Source organism: Mobula birostris, chromosome 3 (assembly GCF_030028105.1).
Source record: "Mobula birostris isolate sMobBir1 chromosome 3, sMobBir1.hap1, whole genome shotgun sequence".
NCBI classification, from domain to species: Eukaryota; Metazoa; Chordata; class Chondrichthyes; order Myliobatiformes; family Myliobatidae; genus Mobula; species Mobula birostris.
Window position 1 is genome coordinate 222108188 of NC_092372.1, and position 14547 is coordinate 222122734.

Below are 14547 nucleotides of genomic sequence, written 5' to 3' on the forward strand. Positions count from 1 at the left end.
CAACAAAGGACCCAGCACTGATCCCTGTGGCACCCCACTAGTCACAGGCCTCCAGTCAGAGGGTAACCCTCTACTACCATGCCCTGGCCTCTCCCACAAAGCTAATGTCTAATCCAATTTACTACTTCATCTTGAATGCTGAGCAACTGAACCTTCTTGACCAGCCTCCCACGTGGGACCTTGTCAAATGCCTTGCTAAAGTCCATGTAGACAATATCCATTGCCTTGCCTTCATCTACTTTCCTGATAACATCCTCGAAAAACTCAGTAAGATAGACTAGATGTGACTACCATGCACAAAGCCATACTGTTTCATTAATCAGTCCATGTTTATCCAAATACTTATATATCCAGTCCCTTAGAACACCTTCCAGTAACTTCCCCACAACTGATGTCAGACATGCCAGCCTATAACTTCCTGCTTTATGTTTAGACCCTTTTTTAAACAGAACAACATTGGCTACCCTCCAATCCTCTGATGCCTCTTCTGTTACTAATGATTATTGAAATATCTCTGCTAGGGTCCCAGCAATTTCTGCACTTGCCTCCCATAGGGTCTGAGGGAACACCTTGTCAGGTCCTGGGGATTTATCCAGCTTGATTTGCCTCAGGGCAGCAAACACCTCCTCCTCTGTAATCTGTACAGGGTCCATGAAGTTGAAGCAATAGAAAGGAAGGACATAAGCCGGGAAGATGTGGAATCGATATGGGTAGAGCTGCGTAACACTAAGGGGCAGAAGACGCTGGTGGGAGTTGTGTACAGGCCACCTAACAGTAGTAGTGAGGTCGGAGATGATATTAAACAGGAAATTAGAAATGTGTGCAATAAAGGAACAGCAGTTATAATGGGTGACTTCAATCTACATGTAGATTGGGTGAACCAAATTGGTAAAGGTGCTGAGGAAGAGGATTTCTTGGAATGTATGCGGGATGGTTTTTTGAACCAACATGTCGAGGAACCAACTAGAGAGCAGGCTATTCTAGACTGGGTTTTGAGCAATGAGGAAGGGTTAGTTAGCAATCTTGTCGTGAGAGGCCCCTTGGGTAAGAGTGACCATAATATGGTGGAATTCTTCATTAAGATGGAGAGTGACATAGTTAATTCAGAAACAAAGGTTCTGAACTTAAAGAAGGGTAAATTTGAAGGTATGAGACGTGAATTAGCTAAGATAGTCTGGCAAATGACACTTAAAGGGTTGACGGTGGATATGCAGTGGCAAGCAGTTAAAGGTTGCATGGATGAACTACAACAATTGTTCATCCCAGTTTGGCAAAAGAATAAATCAAGGAAGGTAGTGCACCCGTGGCTGACAAGAGAAATTAAGGATAGTATCAATTCCAAAGAAGAAGCATACAAATTAGCCAGAGAAAGTGGCTCACCTGAGGACTGGGAGAAATTCAGAGTTCAGCAGAGGAGGACAAAGGGCTTAATTAGGAAGGGGAAAAAAGATTATGAGAGAAAACCGGCAGGGAACATAAAAACGGACTGTAAAAGCTTTTATAGATATGTAAAAAAGAAAAGACTGGTAAAGACAAATGTAGGTCCCCTGCAGACAGAAACAGGTGAATTGATTATGGGGAGCAAGGACATGGCAGACCAATTGAATAATTACTTTGGTTCTGTCTTCACTAAGGAGGACATGAATAATCTTCCAGAAATAGTAGGGGACAGAGGGTCCAGTGAGATGGAGGAACTGAGCGAAATACATGTTAGTAGGGAAGTGGTGTTAGGTAAATTGAAGGGATTGAAGGCAGATAAATCCCCAGGGCCAGATGGTCTGCATCCCAGAGTGCTTAAGGAAGTAGCCCAAGAAATAGTGGATGCATTAGTGATAATTTTTCAAAACTCGTTAGATTCTGTACTAGTTCCTGAGGATTGGAGGGTGGCTAATGTAACTCCACTTTTTAAAAAAGGAGGGAGAGAGAAACCGGGGAATTATAGACCGGTTAGCCTAACGTCGGTGGTGGGGAAACTTCTGGAGTCAGTTATCAAGGATGTGATAACAGCACATTTGGAAAATGGTGAAATGATCGGACAAAGTCAGCAGGGATTTGTGAAAGGAAAATCACGTCTGACGAATCTCATAGAATTTTTTGAGGATGTAACTAGTAGAGCGGATAGGGGAGAACCTGTGGATGTGGTATATTTGGATTTTCAGAAGGGTTTTGACAAGGTCCCACACAGGAGATTAGTGTGCAAACTTAAAGCACATGGTATTGGGGGTAAGGTATTGGTGTGGGTGGAGAGTTGGTTAGCAGACAGGAAGCAAAGAGTGGGAATAAACGGGACCTTTTCAGAATGGCAGGCGGTGACTAGTGGGGTACCGCAAGGCTCAGTGCTGGGACCTCAGTTGTTTACAATATAAATTAATGACTTGGATGAGGGAATTAAATGCAGCATCTCCAAGTTTGTGGATGACACGAAGCTGGGGGGCATTGTTAGCTGTGAGGAGGATGCTAAGAGGATGCAGGGTGACTTGGATAGGTTGGGTGAGTGGGCAAATTCATGGCAGATGCAATTTAATGTGGATAAATGTGAAGTTATCCACTTTGGTGGCAAAAATAGGAAAACAGATTATTATCTGAATGGTGGCCGATTAGGAAAAGGGGAGGTGCAACGAGACCTGTGTGTCATTATACACCAGTCATTGAAATTGGGCATGCAGGTACAGCAGGCGGTGAAAAAGGCGAATGGTATGCTGGCATTTATAGCAAGAGGATTCGAGTACAGGAGCAGGGAGGTACTACTGCAGTTGTACAAGGCCTTGGTGAGACCACACCTGGAGTATTGTGTGCAGTTTTGGTCCCCTAATCTGAGGAAAGACATCCTTGCCATAGAGGGAGTACAAAGAAGGTTCACCAGATTGATTCCTGGGATGGCAGGACTTTCATATGAAGAAAGACTGGATGAACTGGGCTTGTACTCGTTGGAATTTAGAAGATTGAGGGGGGATCTGATTGAAACGTATAAGATCCTAAAGGGATTGGACAGGCTAGATGCAGGAAGGTTGTTCCCGATGTTGGGGAAGTCCAGAACGAGGGGCCACAGTTTGAGGATAGAGGGGAAGCCTTTTAGGACCGAGATTAGGAAAAACTTCTTCACACAGAGAGTGGTGAATCTGTGGAATTCTCTGCCACAGGAAGCAGTTGAGGCCAGTTCATTGGCTATATTTAAGAGGGAGTTAGATATGGCCCTTGTGGCTACGGGGGTCAGGGGGTATGGAGGGAAGGCTGGGGCGGGGTTCTGAGTTGGATGATCAGCCATGATCATAATAAATGGTGGTGCAGGCTCGAAGGGCCGAATGGCCTACTCCTGCACCTATTTTCTATGTTTCTATGTTTGATGCCGTGTTGCCTACTTCTACAGACCCTATGTCTGTCTCCTGAGTAAGTACAAATTCAAAGAATTCATTTGCGCTCCCCCATCTGTTTTGGCTCCACCCATGAATTACCATTCTAGTCTTCCAGAGGCCCAATTTGTCTCTTGCAATCATTTTGCACTTAACATATCTATAGAATCCCTTAGGATTCTCCTTCACCTTGTCTGCTAGAGCAAACTCATGCCTTCTTTTAGCCTTCCTGATTTCTTAAGTGTTCTTTTGCACTTCTTGTTCTCTGCATAAGCCACCTGTTAAATTATATAATCTTCCTAGTTCTGGCCTCACTAGCATATGGCATGGGTAGTAATCCTGAGGTCACAACCCTGGAGGTTCTGCCCTTTAACTTAGCACCTGACTCCCTGAACTCCCCATGCAGAACCTCGTCACTCATCCTACCCATGTCATTGGTACTTAGATGGATAACAACCTCTGGCTGTTTACCTGAGATATCCTGGATCCTAGCTCCTGAGAAGCAACATACCATCTGGGAATCTCATTCTCGCCCACAGAACCTCCTATCCATTCTCCTAACTAACAAATCCCCGATTACCGCAGTGCACCTCTTCCCCCACCCCCCCCCCCCCCTTTCCATTCTGAGTCACAGAGCCAGACTCAGTGCCAGAGACTTTCTTCAGTCAGGTCATTTCCACCCCCCCCCCCACCCCAACAGTATCCAAAGTGATAGACCTGTTGCTGAGGGAGATGGACACGGGGGTACTCTACAGGGGTACTCTGTTTAGCCTATTTCCAATTCCTGACTGTCACCCAGTGTCCTGTCCCCTGCACCTTCGGTATAACTATCTCTCTATATGTCCTCTCCATCACCACCTCAGCCTCCTGAATGATCGGGAGTTCATCCAGTTCCAGCTCCAACTCCTTAACGCAGATTGTTAGAAGCTGCAGCTGGACGTACTCCTCACAGTTGTAGTCATCAGGGACCAAAGAGGTCTCTCTGCCTTCCCACATTCCCACATCCCGCAAGAGGAGCATTCAGAATCAGGTTTATTATCACTGGCATGTGTTGTGAAATTTGTTAACCTAGCAGTAGCAGTTCAACTATCCTGTCTGGCACCTCTACTGTCCTAACTGAGCAGATGTACTCTACCTAGAACTTTTCTTTTTTGCTTTCTCCGTCTGAAGCCTCAAAGAGCTAAAGCCTCAAGATCACCATTCTGACTCTGTCCACCCAGACAATGGCTGTTGCAACGATGTCATGAAATTTGATTTTTTTTTTTGCAGCAGTACAAGGCAATACATAAAATTCCTACAGTACTGTGCAACAGTCTTAGGCATCCTAGGTATATATATGTGCCAAAGACTTCTGCACAGCACTGTACAGTGAAATGCATTGGTTGCATTAACAGGGTAGCACATTGCCTTACAGCACCAGCAATCACCGACCGAGATTCAATCCTGTAAGGACTTTGTACATTCTCACTGTGACTGCGTGAGTTTCCTCCGGGTGCTCCAGTTTCCTCCCACATTCCACGGATGCACTAGTTGGATGCACTAGTATGTTGTGGGCAGGCTATAATTGCACCAGAAGCATGGCGACACTTGCGGGCTGCCCCCAGCACATCCTTTGACTGCGTTGGTCATTGACAAAGCATTTCACTGGATGTTTCAATGTGACAAATGAAGCGAATCTTTAATCAAACAACACACCCAAGGATGCATCCCAAGGAATTTCACAGGAATATAGTGAGATACTATGTGGCACTGCAGTCACAAGGAGATATTGGACAGTTATTCAAAAAAACTTGGCTAGAGGCGTAGGTTTTAAAGTGCACCTCAGGGGAAAGGCAGAGTGGGTTTGGGGAGGGGATTTGCAGAGTTCAGCCAATGAATTGCCAGTGAATGCGCAGGCAATAAAAACTAGATATGCACTTGGCTCCAGAAGAAATAAGACATAAGAGCAGAATTAAGCATTCAGCCCATCAAGTCTGCTCCGCCATTCTATCGTAGCTGATTTATTATCTCTGTCAACCTCATTCTCCTGCCTTCTCCCCATATCCTTTGACACCCTTACTAATTAAGAATCTATCAGCCTCTTGACTTGGCCTCCAGAGCGGCCTGCGGCAATGAATTCTCAGATTCACCTGCCTCTGCCTAAAGAAATTCCTCCTCACCTCTGTTCCAAAGGGCCGTCGTTCAGTTCCGAGGTTGTGCTCTATGGTCCTAGTCTTCCCCACTATAGGAAACATCTTCCGAATGTACACTCTATCTAGGCCTTCAAAGTTCAAGGTTCATATTGTCGAAGTATACATTACAATACACTCTGATATTTGTCTTCTCCAGATAACCATGAAGTACATTTGAAAAAGTCAAAGAAACAAAATTTGAGGATACCAGAATCCCCTGCCTCCAACCCGCAGAAAAAACAGCAACAATACAATTGCCGAGCCCCTCCCCATAGAAAAAATAGCAATACAATCGCCGACCCCCTCCCTGCAGAAAAAACAGCAACAGTACAATCGCCAACCTTTTGATATTCAATAGCTTTTATTGTGAACAGTCTCCCCACCTCATTCTCCTAAACGGTATGCCTGAAGTTGTCGTGTGTGAAGGAAGTGAGGTGGGTGCCGTTACTGTTACAAGGGAGAAGGTGCTCAAAAAGCTGAAAGACCTAAAGGTACATAAGTCACCCGGACTAGATGAACTGCACCCTAGGGTTCTGGAATAAGTAGTGTTAGAGATTGTGGTGGCATTAGCAACGATCTTTCAAAAATCATTGGACTCTGACATGGTGCCAGAGGACTGGAAAGTTGCAAATGTCACTCTACTGTTTAAGAAAGGAGGAAGGCAGCAGAAAGGAATTGTAGATGAATTAGCTTGACCTCAGTGGTTGGGAAGATGTTGGAGTCAATAGTTCAGGATGAGGCGATGGAGCATTTGGTGACACAAGACAAAATAGTACAAAGTCAGCATGGTTCCCTTCAGAGAAAATCCTGCCTGACAAACTTGTTGGAATCCTTTGAGGAGATTACAAGTAGGATAGATAAAGGAGATGCAGAAGAAGTTGTATATCTGGACTTTCAGAAGGCCTTCAACAAGGTGCCACACATGAGGCTGCCTACCAAGTTAAGAGTCCGTGGTATTACAGGAAAGTTAGTGGCATGGTTAGATCATTGGCTGATTGGTAGGAGGCAATGATTGGGAATAAAAGGATCCTTTTCTGGTTGGCTGCCAGTGACTAGTTGTGTTCCGCAGGGGTCAGTGTTGGGACCACTTCTTTTTATGCTGCATATCAATGATTTAGACGATGGAATAGATGGCTTTGTTGCCAGGTTTGCAGATGATACGAAGATTGGTGGAGGGGCAGGTAGTGTTGAGGAAACAGGTAGGATGCAGAGGGATAGACAAATTAGGAGAATGGGCAAGAAAGTGACAAATGAAATATAATGCTGGAAAATGCATGGTCATGCGCTTTGGTAGTAGAAATAAATGTGTGGACTATTTTCTAAACAGAGAGAAAATCCAAAAATCTGAGATGCACAGGAACTTGTGAGTCCTTGTGCAGAACACCCTGAAGGTTAACTTGCAGCTTGAGTCAGTGGTGAGGAAGACAAATGCAATGTTAGCATTCATTTCAAGAGGTCCAGAATACAAGAGCAGAGATGTGATGCTGAGGCTTTATAAGGCACTGGTGAGGCCTCACCTTGAGAATTGTGAACAGTTTTAGCCCCTCATCTTAGAAAAGATGTGCTGGCATTGGGAGGGTCCAGAGGAGGTTCACAAGGATGATTCCAGGAGTGAAAGAGATATTATACGAGGAATATTTGATGGCTCCGGGTTGTACTCGCTGGAATTCAGAAGGATGAGGGGGGATCTCATTGAAACCTTTCAAATGTTGAAAGGCCTAGACAGAGTAGATGTGGAAAGGATGTTTCCCATGGTGGGAGAGTCTAGGACAAAAGGGCAAAGCCCTAGCCAAAGGGTGGTGAATTTGTTGCCACAGGCAGCTGTGGAGGCCAGATCATTGGGTGCACTTAAGTCAGAGATCGATAGGTTCTTGATTGGACATGGCATCAAAGGTTACAGGGAGAAGGCTGGGTACTGGGGTTGAGGAGGAGAAAAAAAAGGATCAGCTGTGATTGAGTGGCAGAGCAGACTCGATGGGCCAGATGGCCTAATTCTGCTCCTATGTCTTATGGTCTTCCCACTTGCTTCAAAGAGGCAACAATTATACCAGTGCCTAATAAGAATAATATGAGCTGCGTAAATGACTATCGCCCAATAGCACTCAAATCTACAGTGATGAAGTGCTTTGAGCGGTTGGTCATGACTAGACTGAACTCCTGCTTCAGCAAGGACCTGGACCCATTGCAATTTGCCTGTCGCCACAACAGGTCAATGGCAGATGCAATCACGGTGGCTCGTCACACGGCTTTAGACCACCTGAACAACACAAACACCTATGTCAGTTTGCTGTTCATCATCTATAGCTCAGCATTTAACAACATCACTCCCACAATCCTGACTGAGAAATTACAGAATCTGGGCCTCAGTACCTCCCTCTGCTATTGTATCCTCAACTTCCCAACCGGAAGGTCACAATCTGTGCAGATTGGGGATAACATCTCCTCCTCGCTGACGATCAACACTGGTGCACGTCAGTGATGTGTGCTTAGCCCACTGCTCTACTCTCTATATACCCATGACTGTGTGGCTAGGCAAAGCTCAAATACCATCTATAAATTTGCTGACAATACAACCATTGTTGGTAGAATCTCAGATGGTGACGAGAGGGTGTACAGGAGTGAGATATGCCAACTAGTGGAGTGGTGTCACAGCAACAACCTTGCACCCAACGTCAGTAAGATGAAAGAACTGATTGTGGACTTCAGGAAGGGTAAGATAAAGGAACACACACCAATCCTCATAGAGGGATCAGAAGTGGAGAGAGTGAGCAGCTTCAAGTTCCTGGTTGTCAAGATTTCTGATGACCTAACCTGGTCTCCATATATTGATGCAGCTATAAAGAAGGCAAGGCAGTGACTACACTTCATTAGGAGTTTGAAGAGATTTGACATGTCAACAAATACACTCAAAAACTTCTATAGTTGTACTGTGGAGAGCATTCTGACAGGCTGCATCACTGTCTGGTATGGAGGGGCTACTGCGCAGGACCGAAAGAAGCTGCAGAGGGTCATAAATTTAGTCGATTTCACCTTGGGCACTACCCTACAGACTACCCAGGATATCTTCAAGGAGCGGTGTCTCAGAAAGGCAGCCTCCGTTATTAAGGACATCCAGCACCCAGGGCATGCCCTTTTCCCACTGTTAACATCAGGTAGGAGGTACAGAAGCCTGAACTCACACACTCAGCGATTCAGGGACAGCTTCTTCCCCTCTGCCATCCGAGTCCTATATGGACATTGAACCCATGAACACTACCTCACTTTTTTAATATATATTATTTCTGTTTTTGCATGATTTTTTTGAATTGAATTGACATATTTCTTATGTATTTCACATACATGAGTAAAAATCTTTACGTTATGTCTCTAAATGTGCAATGTACAATTTACTGTAATTTGTAATAAACAGTATGTACAACAGGATAGTCAATATACCATAGAAATATAATTGTATCAGCATGAACTAATCAGACTGACGGCCTGGTGGAAGAAGCTGTCCCGGAACCCGTCCTGGTACCGTTTCCCAGATGGTAGCAGCTGGAACAGTTTGTGGTTGTGGTGACTCGGATCCTCAATGATCCTTCAGGCCCTTTTCACACACCTGTCTCTGTAAATGTCCTGAATAGTGGGAAGTTCACAACTACAAATGTGCTGGGCTGTCCGCACCACTCTCTGCAGAGTCCTGCGATTGGGGGAAGTACAGTTCCCATACCAGGCAGTGATGCAGCCAGTCAGGATGCTCTCAATTGTGTCCCTGTAGAAATTCCTTAGATGCAGGGACTCATACCAAACTTCTTCAACCCTCTGAGGTAACAGAGGTGCTGTTGTGCTTTTTTCACCACACAGCCGGTATGCACAGACCACGTGAGATCCTCGGTGATGTTCATGCCGAAGAACTTATAGCTATTCACATTCTCAACCTCAGATCCATTGATGTCAATAGGGGTTAGCCTGTCTCCATTCCTCCTGTAATCCACAACCAGCTCCTTTGTTCTTGTGACATTGAGGGAGAGGTTGTTTTCTTGACACCACTGTGTCAGAGAGATGACTTCCTCTTTCTAAGCCGCCTCATTATTATTTGAGATAAGGCCAATCAATGTAGTATCGTCAGCAAATTTAATTAGCAGTGGATCTGTGGGTAGCGACACAGTCATGGGTACACAAAGAGTTTAGGAGGGGGCTTAGGACACAGCCCTGCTGGGCACCTGTATTCAGTGTCAGAGGGGAAGAGGGAGCCTACTCTTACCACCTGCCGGCGATCTGACAGGAAGTCCAGGATTAAGCTGCACGAGGCAGGGTGAAGGCTGAGGTCTCTGAGCTTCTTGTCAAGCCTGGAGGGTATTATGGTGTTGAATGCTGAACTGTAGTCCAAGAACAGCATTCTCACATAAGCATCCTTCTTCTCCAGATGTGGACGGTGTGTAGAGCTGTGGCTATTGCGTCATCTGTCGATTTGTTGTGTCGGTAGGCAAATTGTAGGGGGTCCAGTGTGGGTGGTAGCAAGCTGCAGGTGTAGTCCTTGACCAGCCTCTCAAAGCATTTGCTTATTATTGAGGTGAGTGCGACAGGATACCAGTCGTTCAGACATGTTACCTTGGTCGTTTTAGGTACATGGTCAATGGTGGATGTTTTGAAGTAAGAGGGCACTCTACACTGGGAGAGGGAGAGACTAAAAATGTCCGTAAACACACCAGCCAGTTGTGTCACGCACATCCTGAGTACCCGCCCTGGGATGCTGTCCGGTCCCGCAGCCTTTCGCCTGTCCACACACTGGAAACACCGGCCTCAGGGATGACCAAGCTGCAGGTCGCTTCGGCAGCTCTCCTCAGGGGCTCAGTGAAGGTGACATCGAACCAAGCGTAAAATAGATTTAAAAATGCAAACAACAGGAATTCTGCAGATGCTGGAAATTCAAGCAACACACATAAAAGTTGCTGGTGAACGCAGCAGGCCAGGCAGCATCTCTAGGAAGAGGTGCAGTTGACGTTTCAGGCCGAGACCCTTCGTCAGGACTAAAATAGATTTAACTAAATCGAACTAAAATAGTTAAAATAGATTTAGCTCATCTGGGAGCGAAGCAGTGATGTTGGCAGCACCATTGTGCTTAGCTCTGAAGTCTATGATGGTGTGCAGACCTTGCCATAAGCTGTGTGTGTTGTTGGTGGAGAGTTGTGTCTGGATCTTGTCCCTGTATTGTCATTTCACTGCCTTGGTGACTTTGCGCAGATCGTAGCTGCATCTCTTGAGCTCCTGTTGGTCGCCAGCTATGTAAGCTCTGTCTCGCACGGTAAGTGCAGCTCGCACGGAACTGTTGATCCAAGGTTTCTGATTTGAATGGACCCTGACCAATTTTTGGAGGACAACGTCCTTGATGCGCTTCCAGATGAAGCTCATGATCCCTTCTGTGAACACAGAGACATCCTCATCACGAAAGACATTTCAGTTGACGTCGTCAACGTCGTCCTGTAGCATAGAAACCAGTTGGTCGGACCAACGGTGGACGGTTTTAACTATGGCCGCCTCTTATTTCAGCTTCTGTCTGTACATCGGCAGAAGCAGGACAGAGGAGTGATCCAACTTTCCAAACGGCAGACGGAGGAGTGCTTTGTAAGCATTACGGAAGTGGGAGTAGCAGTGGGAGAGTATTCTATCTTCCTGTGTGCTCACCTGGATGTGTTGGCAAATCTTTGGAGAGACTTTAAACAGCAATGCTGTATTAAAATGTCCAGCGACGATGAAGGCAGCCTCTGGGTGTGCAGTCTCCAGGGTGCTGATGGTCCCGTACATTTCCTTGAGGGCCAGGTCAGTGGAATATACACAGCTGTGATACTAACAGCCATGAACTCCCTCGGCAGCCAGAAGGGTCTACACAGCGGCACAAGGCACTCCAGATCTGGGGAACAAAAGGATTTGAGGGCACGCACATTTCAAGGGTTGTACCAAGCATTATTGACCATGACCTTTACTCATCTCAGAGAGGTTTTTAGACCTGCCTGCCTGGAACAGGGAGAACCCAGAGGGCTCGATGGCGTGATCTGGCATCTCATCCGTCAGCCAGGCCTCCACGAAGCACAAAACATTACATTCCTTTGTTTCCTGCTGATAGGAGATTCTGGCTCTCACTTCCCACAGCTTATTGTCCAGGGACCGAATGTTAGCCAGGAGGATGCTAGGGAGTGGCAACCGATTTGTACGCCGTCTCAACCTCATCAGGCCACCAGTCCTTACCCCTCGCCTCCAGCACCGCTTCTGAGGTAGCAACGGTGTAGTAAATGAGCCTCCCATGGATCGTGTAAGCAGCGGTTCCCAGTGCAGAAAAGGCAGCACGCTGTGGGTAAATGCCTTCTTGTGCCAGAATCTATTCAATACGCATATACTGTAATTTATTCATTATTATTATTCTTCCTTCTATATTATGTATTGCATTGAACTGCTGCTGCTAAGTTGACAAATTTAACGACACATGCCCCAGTGATAATAAACCTGATCCTGAGTCTGATTCTGACTGCTTGAATTCCTCTGGATGCTCCGGTTTCCTCCCACATGCCAAAGATGTATAATTAGAGCTAGTGAGTCGTGGGCATGCTATGTTGTAGGAAGCATGGTGACTCTCTCCCCTCTCCCTCTTCCCCCTGCTCTCATTGTGTCACTAAAACCCACCCATCACACGGAACCAACTGAACAACCAAGTGTTTCTGACTCCACTACCTCAGCAGCTTTTCATTCCAGTTACCTACCACCCACTGTGTAAAAAAGTGGCCCCTCACATTCTTATTAAAGCTTTTCAAAAGACTTAAAGAGGTTAGCTTTATTTGTCAAAGTACATCAAAACACACAGTGAAATGCAATGCTTGTGTCAATGGCCAACACAGTCCTAATATGTGCAAGTGGTTTTATTTAGAGGCATAGTGCAGAACAGGCCCTTCTAGACCAGCCAGTCGCACCGCCCAGCAGCCCATCTATTTAACCCTTGCTTAATCACAGGACAAATTACAACGAGCAATTAACCTACTAATCGCTATATCTTTGGACTGTGGGAGGAAACAGGAACACCTGGAGAATTCCAAACTCCAACACCGAGCTGTAATTGCATCGCACTAACCGCCACCCTACCGTGTTGACATGATTCTGACAATATAGCATGCCCACAGCTCACTGCCCCTAACCGTACACCTTTGGAAAGCCACATACAAGGTCATGGGGAGAACGTACAAACTCCTTACAGACAGTGGCAGGAATTGAACCCCGATCACTGGTGCGGTAAAGCATTATGATAACTGCTAAGCTACCATGCTGCCCTAACCTTAGAACTAAATCCTCAAGTTTTCAATTCCACAACCCTAAAGAGAAAGACAGCTCACACTATCTATGCCCCTCATGATTCTATACACCTCTCAGTCTCCAACACTCTAAGGAGTGAATGCCCACCCTGTCTAACCTCTCCTATAACTCTGTCTTTTGAGTCCTGGTAACATGCTAGTAACTTATTTTTGCACTCTTTCCAGTTGAATCACATCATAGGGTGACCAAAACTGAAGACAATGCTCCAAGTGTGGCCTCACCAACATTTTGTACAACCCAACTTCTATACTCATTGGCCTGATTGATGAAGGTCAGTGTGCCAAAAGCCACTGCCTTGTCTACTTGTGACTCCACTTTAGGGAAACTATTTACTACAACAGTACCCAGTTCCCTTCCACTCAACGTAAAAATCCTACCTTGATATGTCCTTCCAAAATGTAACGCTTCACACTTACCTGAATTAAACTCCATTTGTCTTCCCTCAGCACATCTACCCAACTGATCAAGATCTCAGTGTAAAGACATTTTAACATTAGGCTCTATGTTTCAATAGAAATGGTACGTCACCTTGTCATCCAGACTAAGGTACCCAAGTGCAAAGCCCTTGCACTCTACGTTTCTTGCTTTGCTGTTCAGAGCAAGTGGAGTAAAGGAGACGTTGATGGTGGCACAGCCACAAGCAGGGACCACCTGGGAAGCAAAGCAAACAGTTAAAACCAGTGGATGTGGCCATATTCTATTCATCGGTCAACCCATGGATCATGGTTCTGCTTCTCTTCTTCTAGTAAATGCCCAATATTTTTTCCAGAATAGTTGAGAAATATTTAACTGACAGTTGTCTTCCCAATGACTAGATTTAGTACACTAATTATTTCTTTTGTCATTCAAGCTTTTTGGTTACCCTCCAAAGAACTCTTACAAATTTTATAAATTAACTAGCAATTCCACTCTCTTTTCCTCCCTGCACTTCTAATTGATCAGTAGTTTATATTTAATAATAGATGTGTAGACTTCAATTTTAGCATAACCTGGTCTGGGAGAAGGACAGCTAATGCAGCAAATTCAGGGTCATAGAGCACTACAGCACAGAAACAGACTGAACATAGAGTGAAAAAAAAAACTACAGCAAACAGGCCCTTTAGTCCATGCCAAAATGTTATTCTGCCTAGTCCCATTGATCCACACCTGAACCACAGCCCTCCATACCACACTCCCCTCCACCCCATACATGTACATCCAAACTTCTCTTAAATGTTGGAATCAAACCTGCATCCACCACTTCCACTGGCAGTTTGTTCCATACCCTCACCACCCTCTGAGTGGAGAAGTTCCCCCTCAGGTTCTCCTTAAACATTTCACATTTCATCCAAAACCTATAATCTCCAGTTCTACTCTCACTCACCTTGAGGGGAGAAAGTCTGCTTGCATTTATCCTATCTATATCCCTCATAATATTGTATACAAATTTTTTGGGTCAGATGTGATGTCTATTTTACCCCACCCTGGACATGCTGTTAAACCCTTGCTGCAATTCTGACCGGCAACTTAAGACTGGGATTCTGCCACAATAATATGAGATTAAATGGATTATAATTATTCATCTTTACAAGAATGTTGCCAGTACTGAATGACCTGAGTTATAAGGAAAGATTGAATTGGTTAGAAATTTTAATCCCTAGAACATAGAAGTTAGAGAGGAGATTTGATAGAGCTATACATAATTA

At 45.3% G+C, this 14547-nt stretch overlaps 1 protein-coding gene across 5 annotated transcripts in view; it reads right to left on the reverse strand.

Moving 5' to 3' along the window:
* The window catches only part of dlec1 (DLEC1 cilia and flagella associated protein), a 209298-nt gene that overhangs the window by 29686 nt on the left and 165065 nt on the right, over positions 1 to 14547 (reverse strand). For all 5 annotated transcript variants that reach the window (XM_072254199.1, XM_072254200.1, XM_072254195.1 and 2 more), the window contains one exon: positions 13391 to 13513. In XM_072254199.1, the coding sequence (XP_072110300.1) occupies positions 13391 to 13513 (123 nt within the window). The remainder of the gene's footprint in view (positions 1 to 13390; positions 13514 to 14547) is intronic.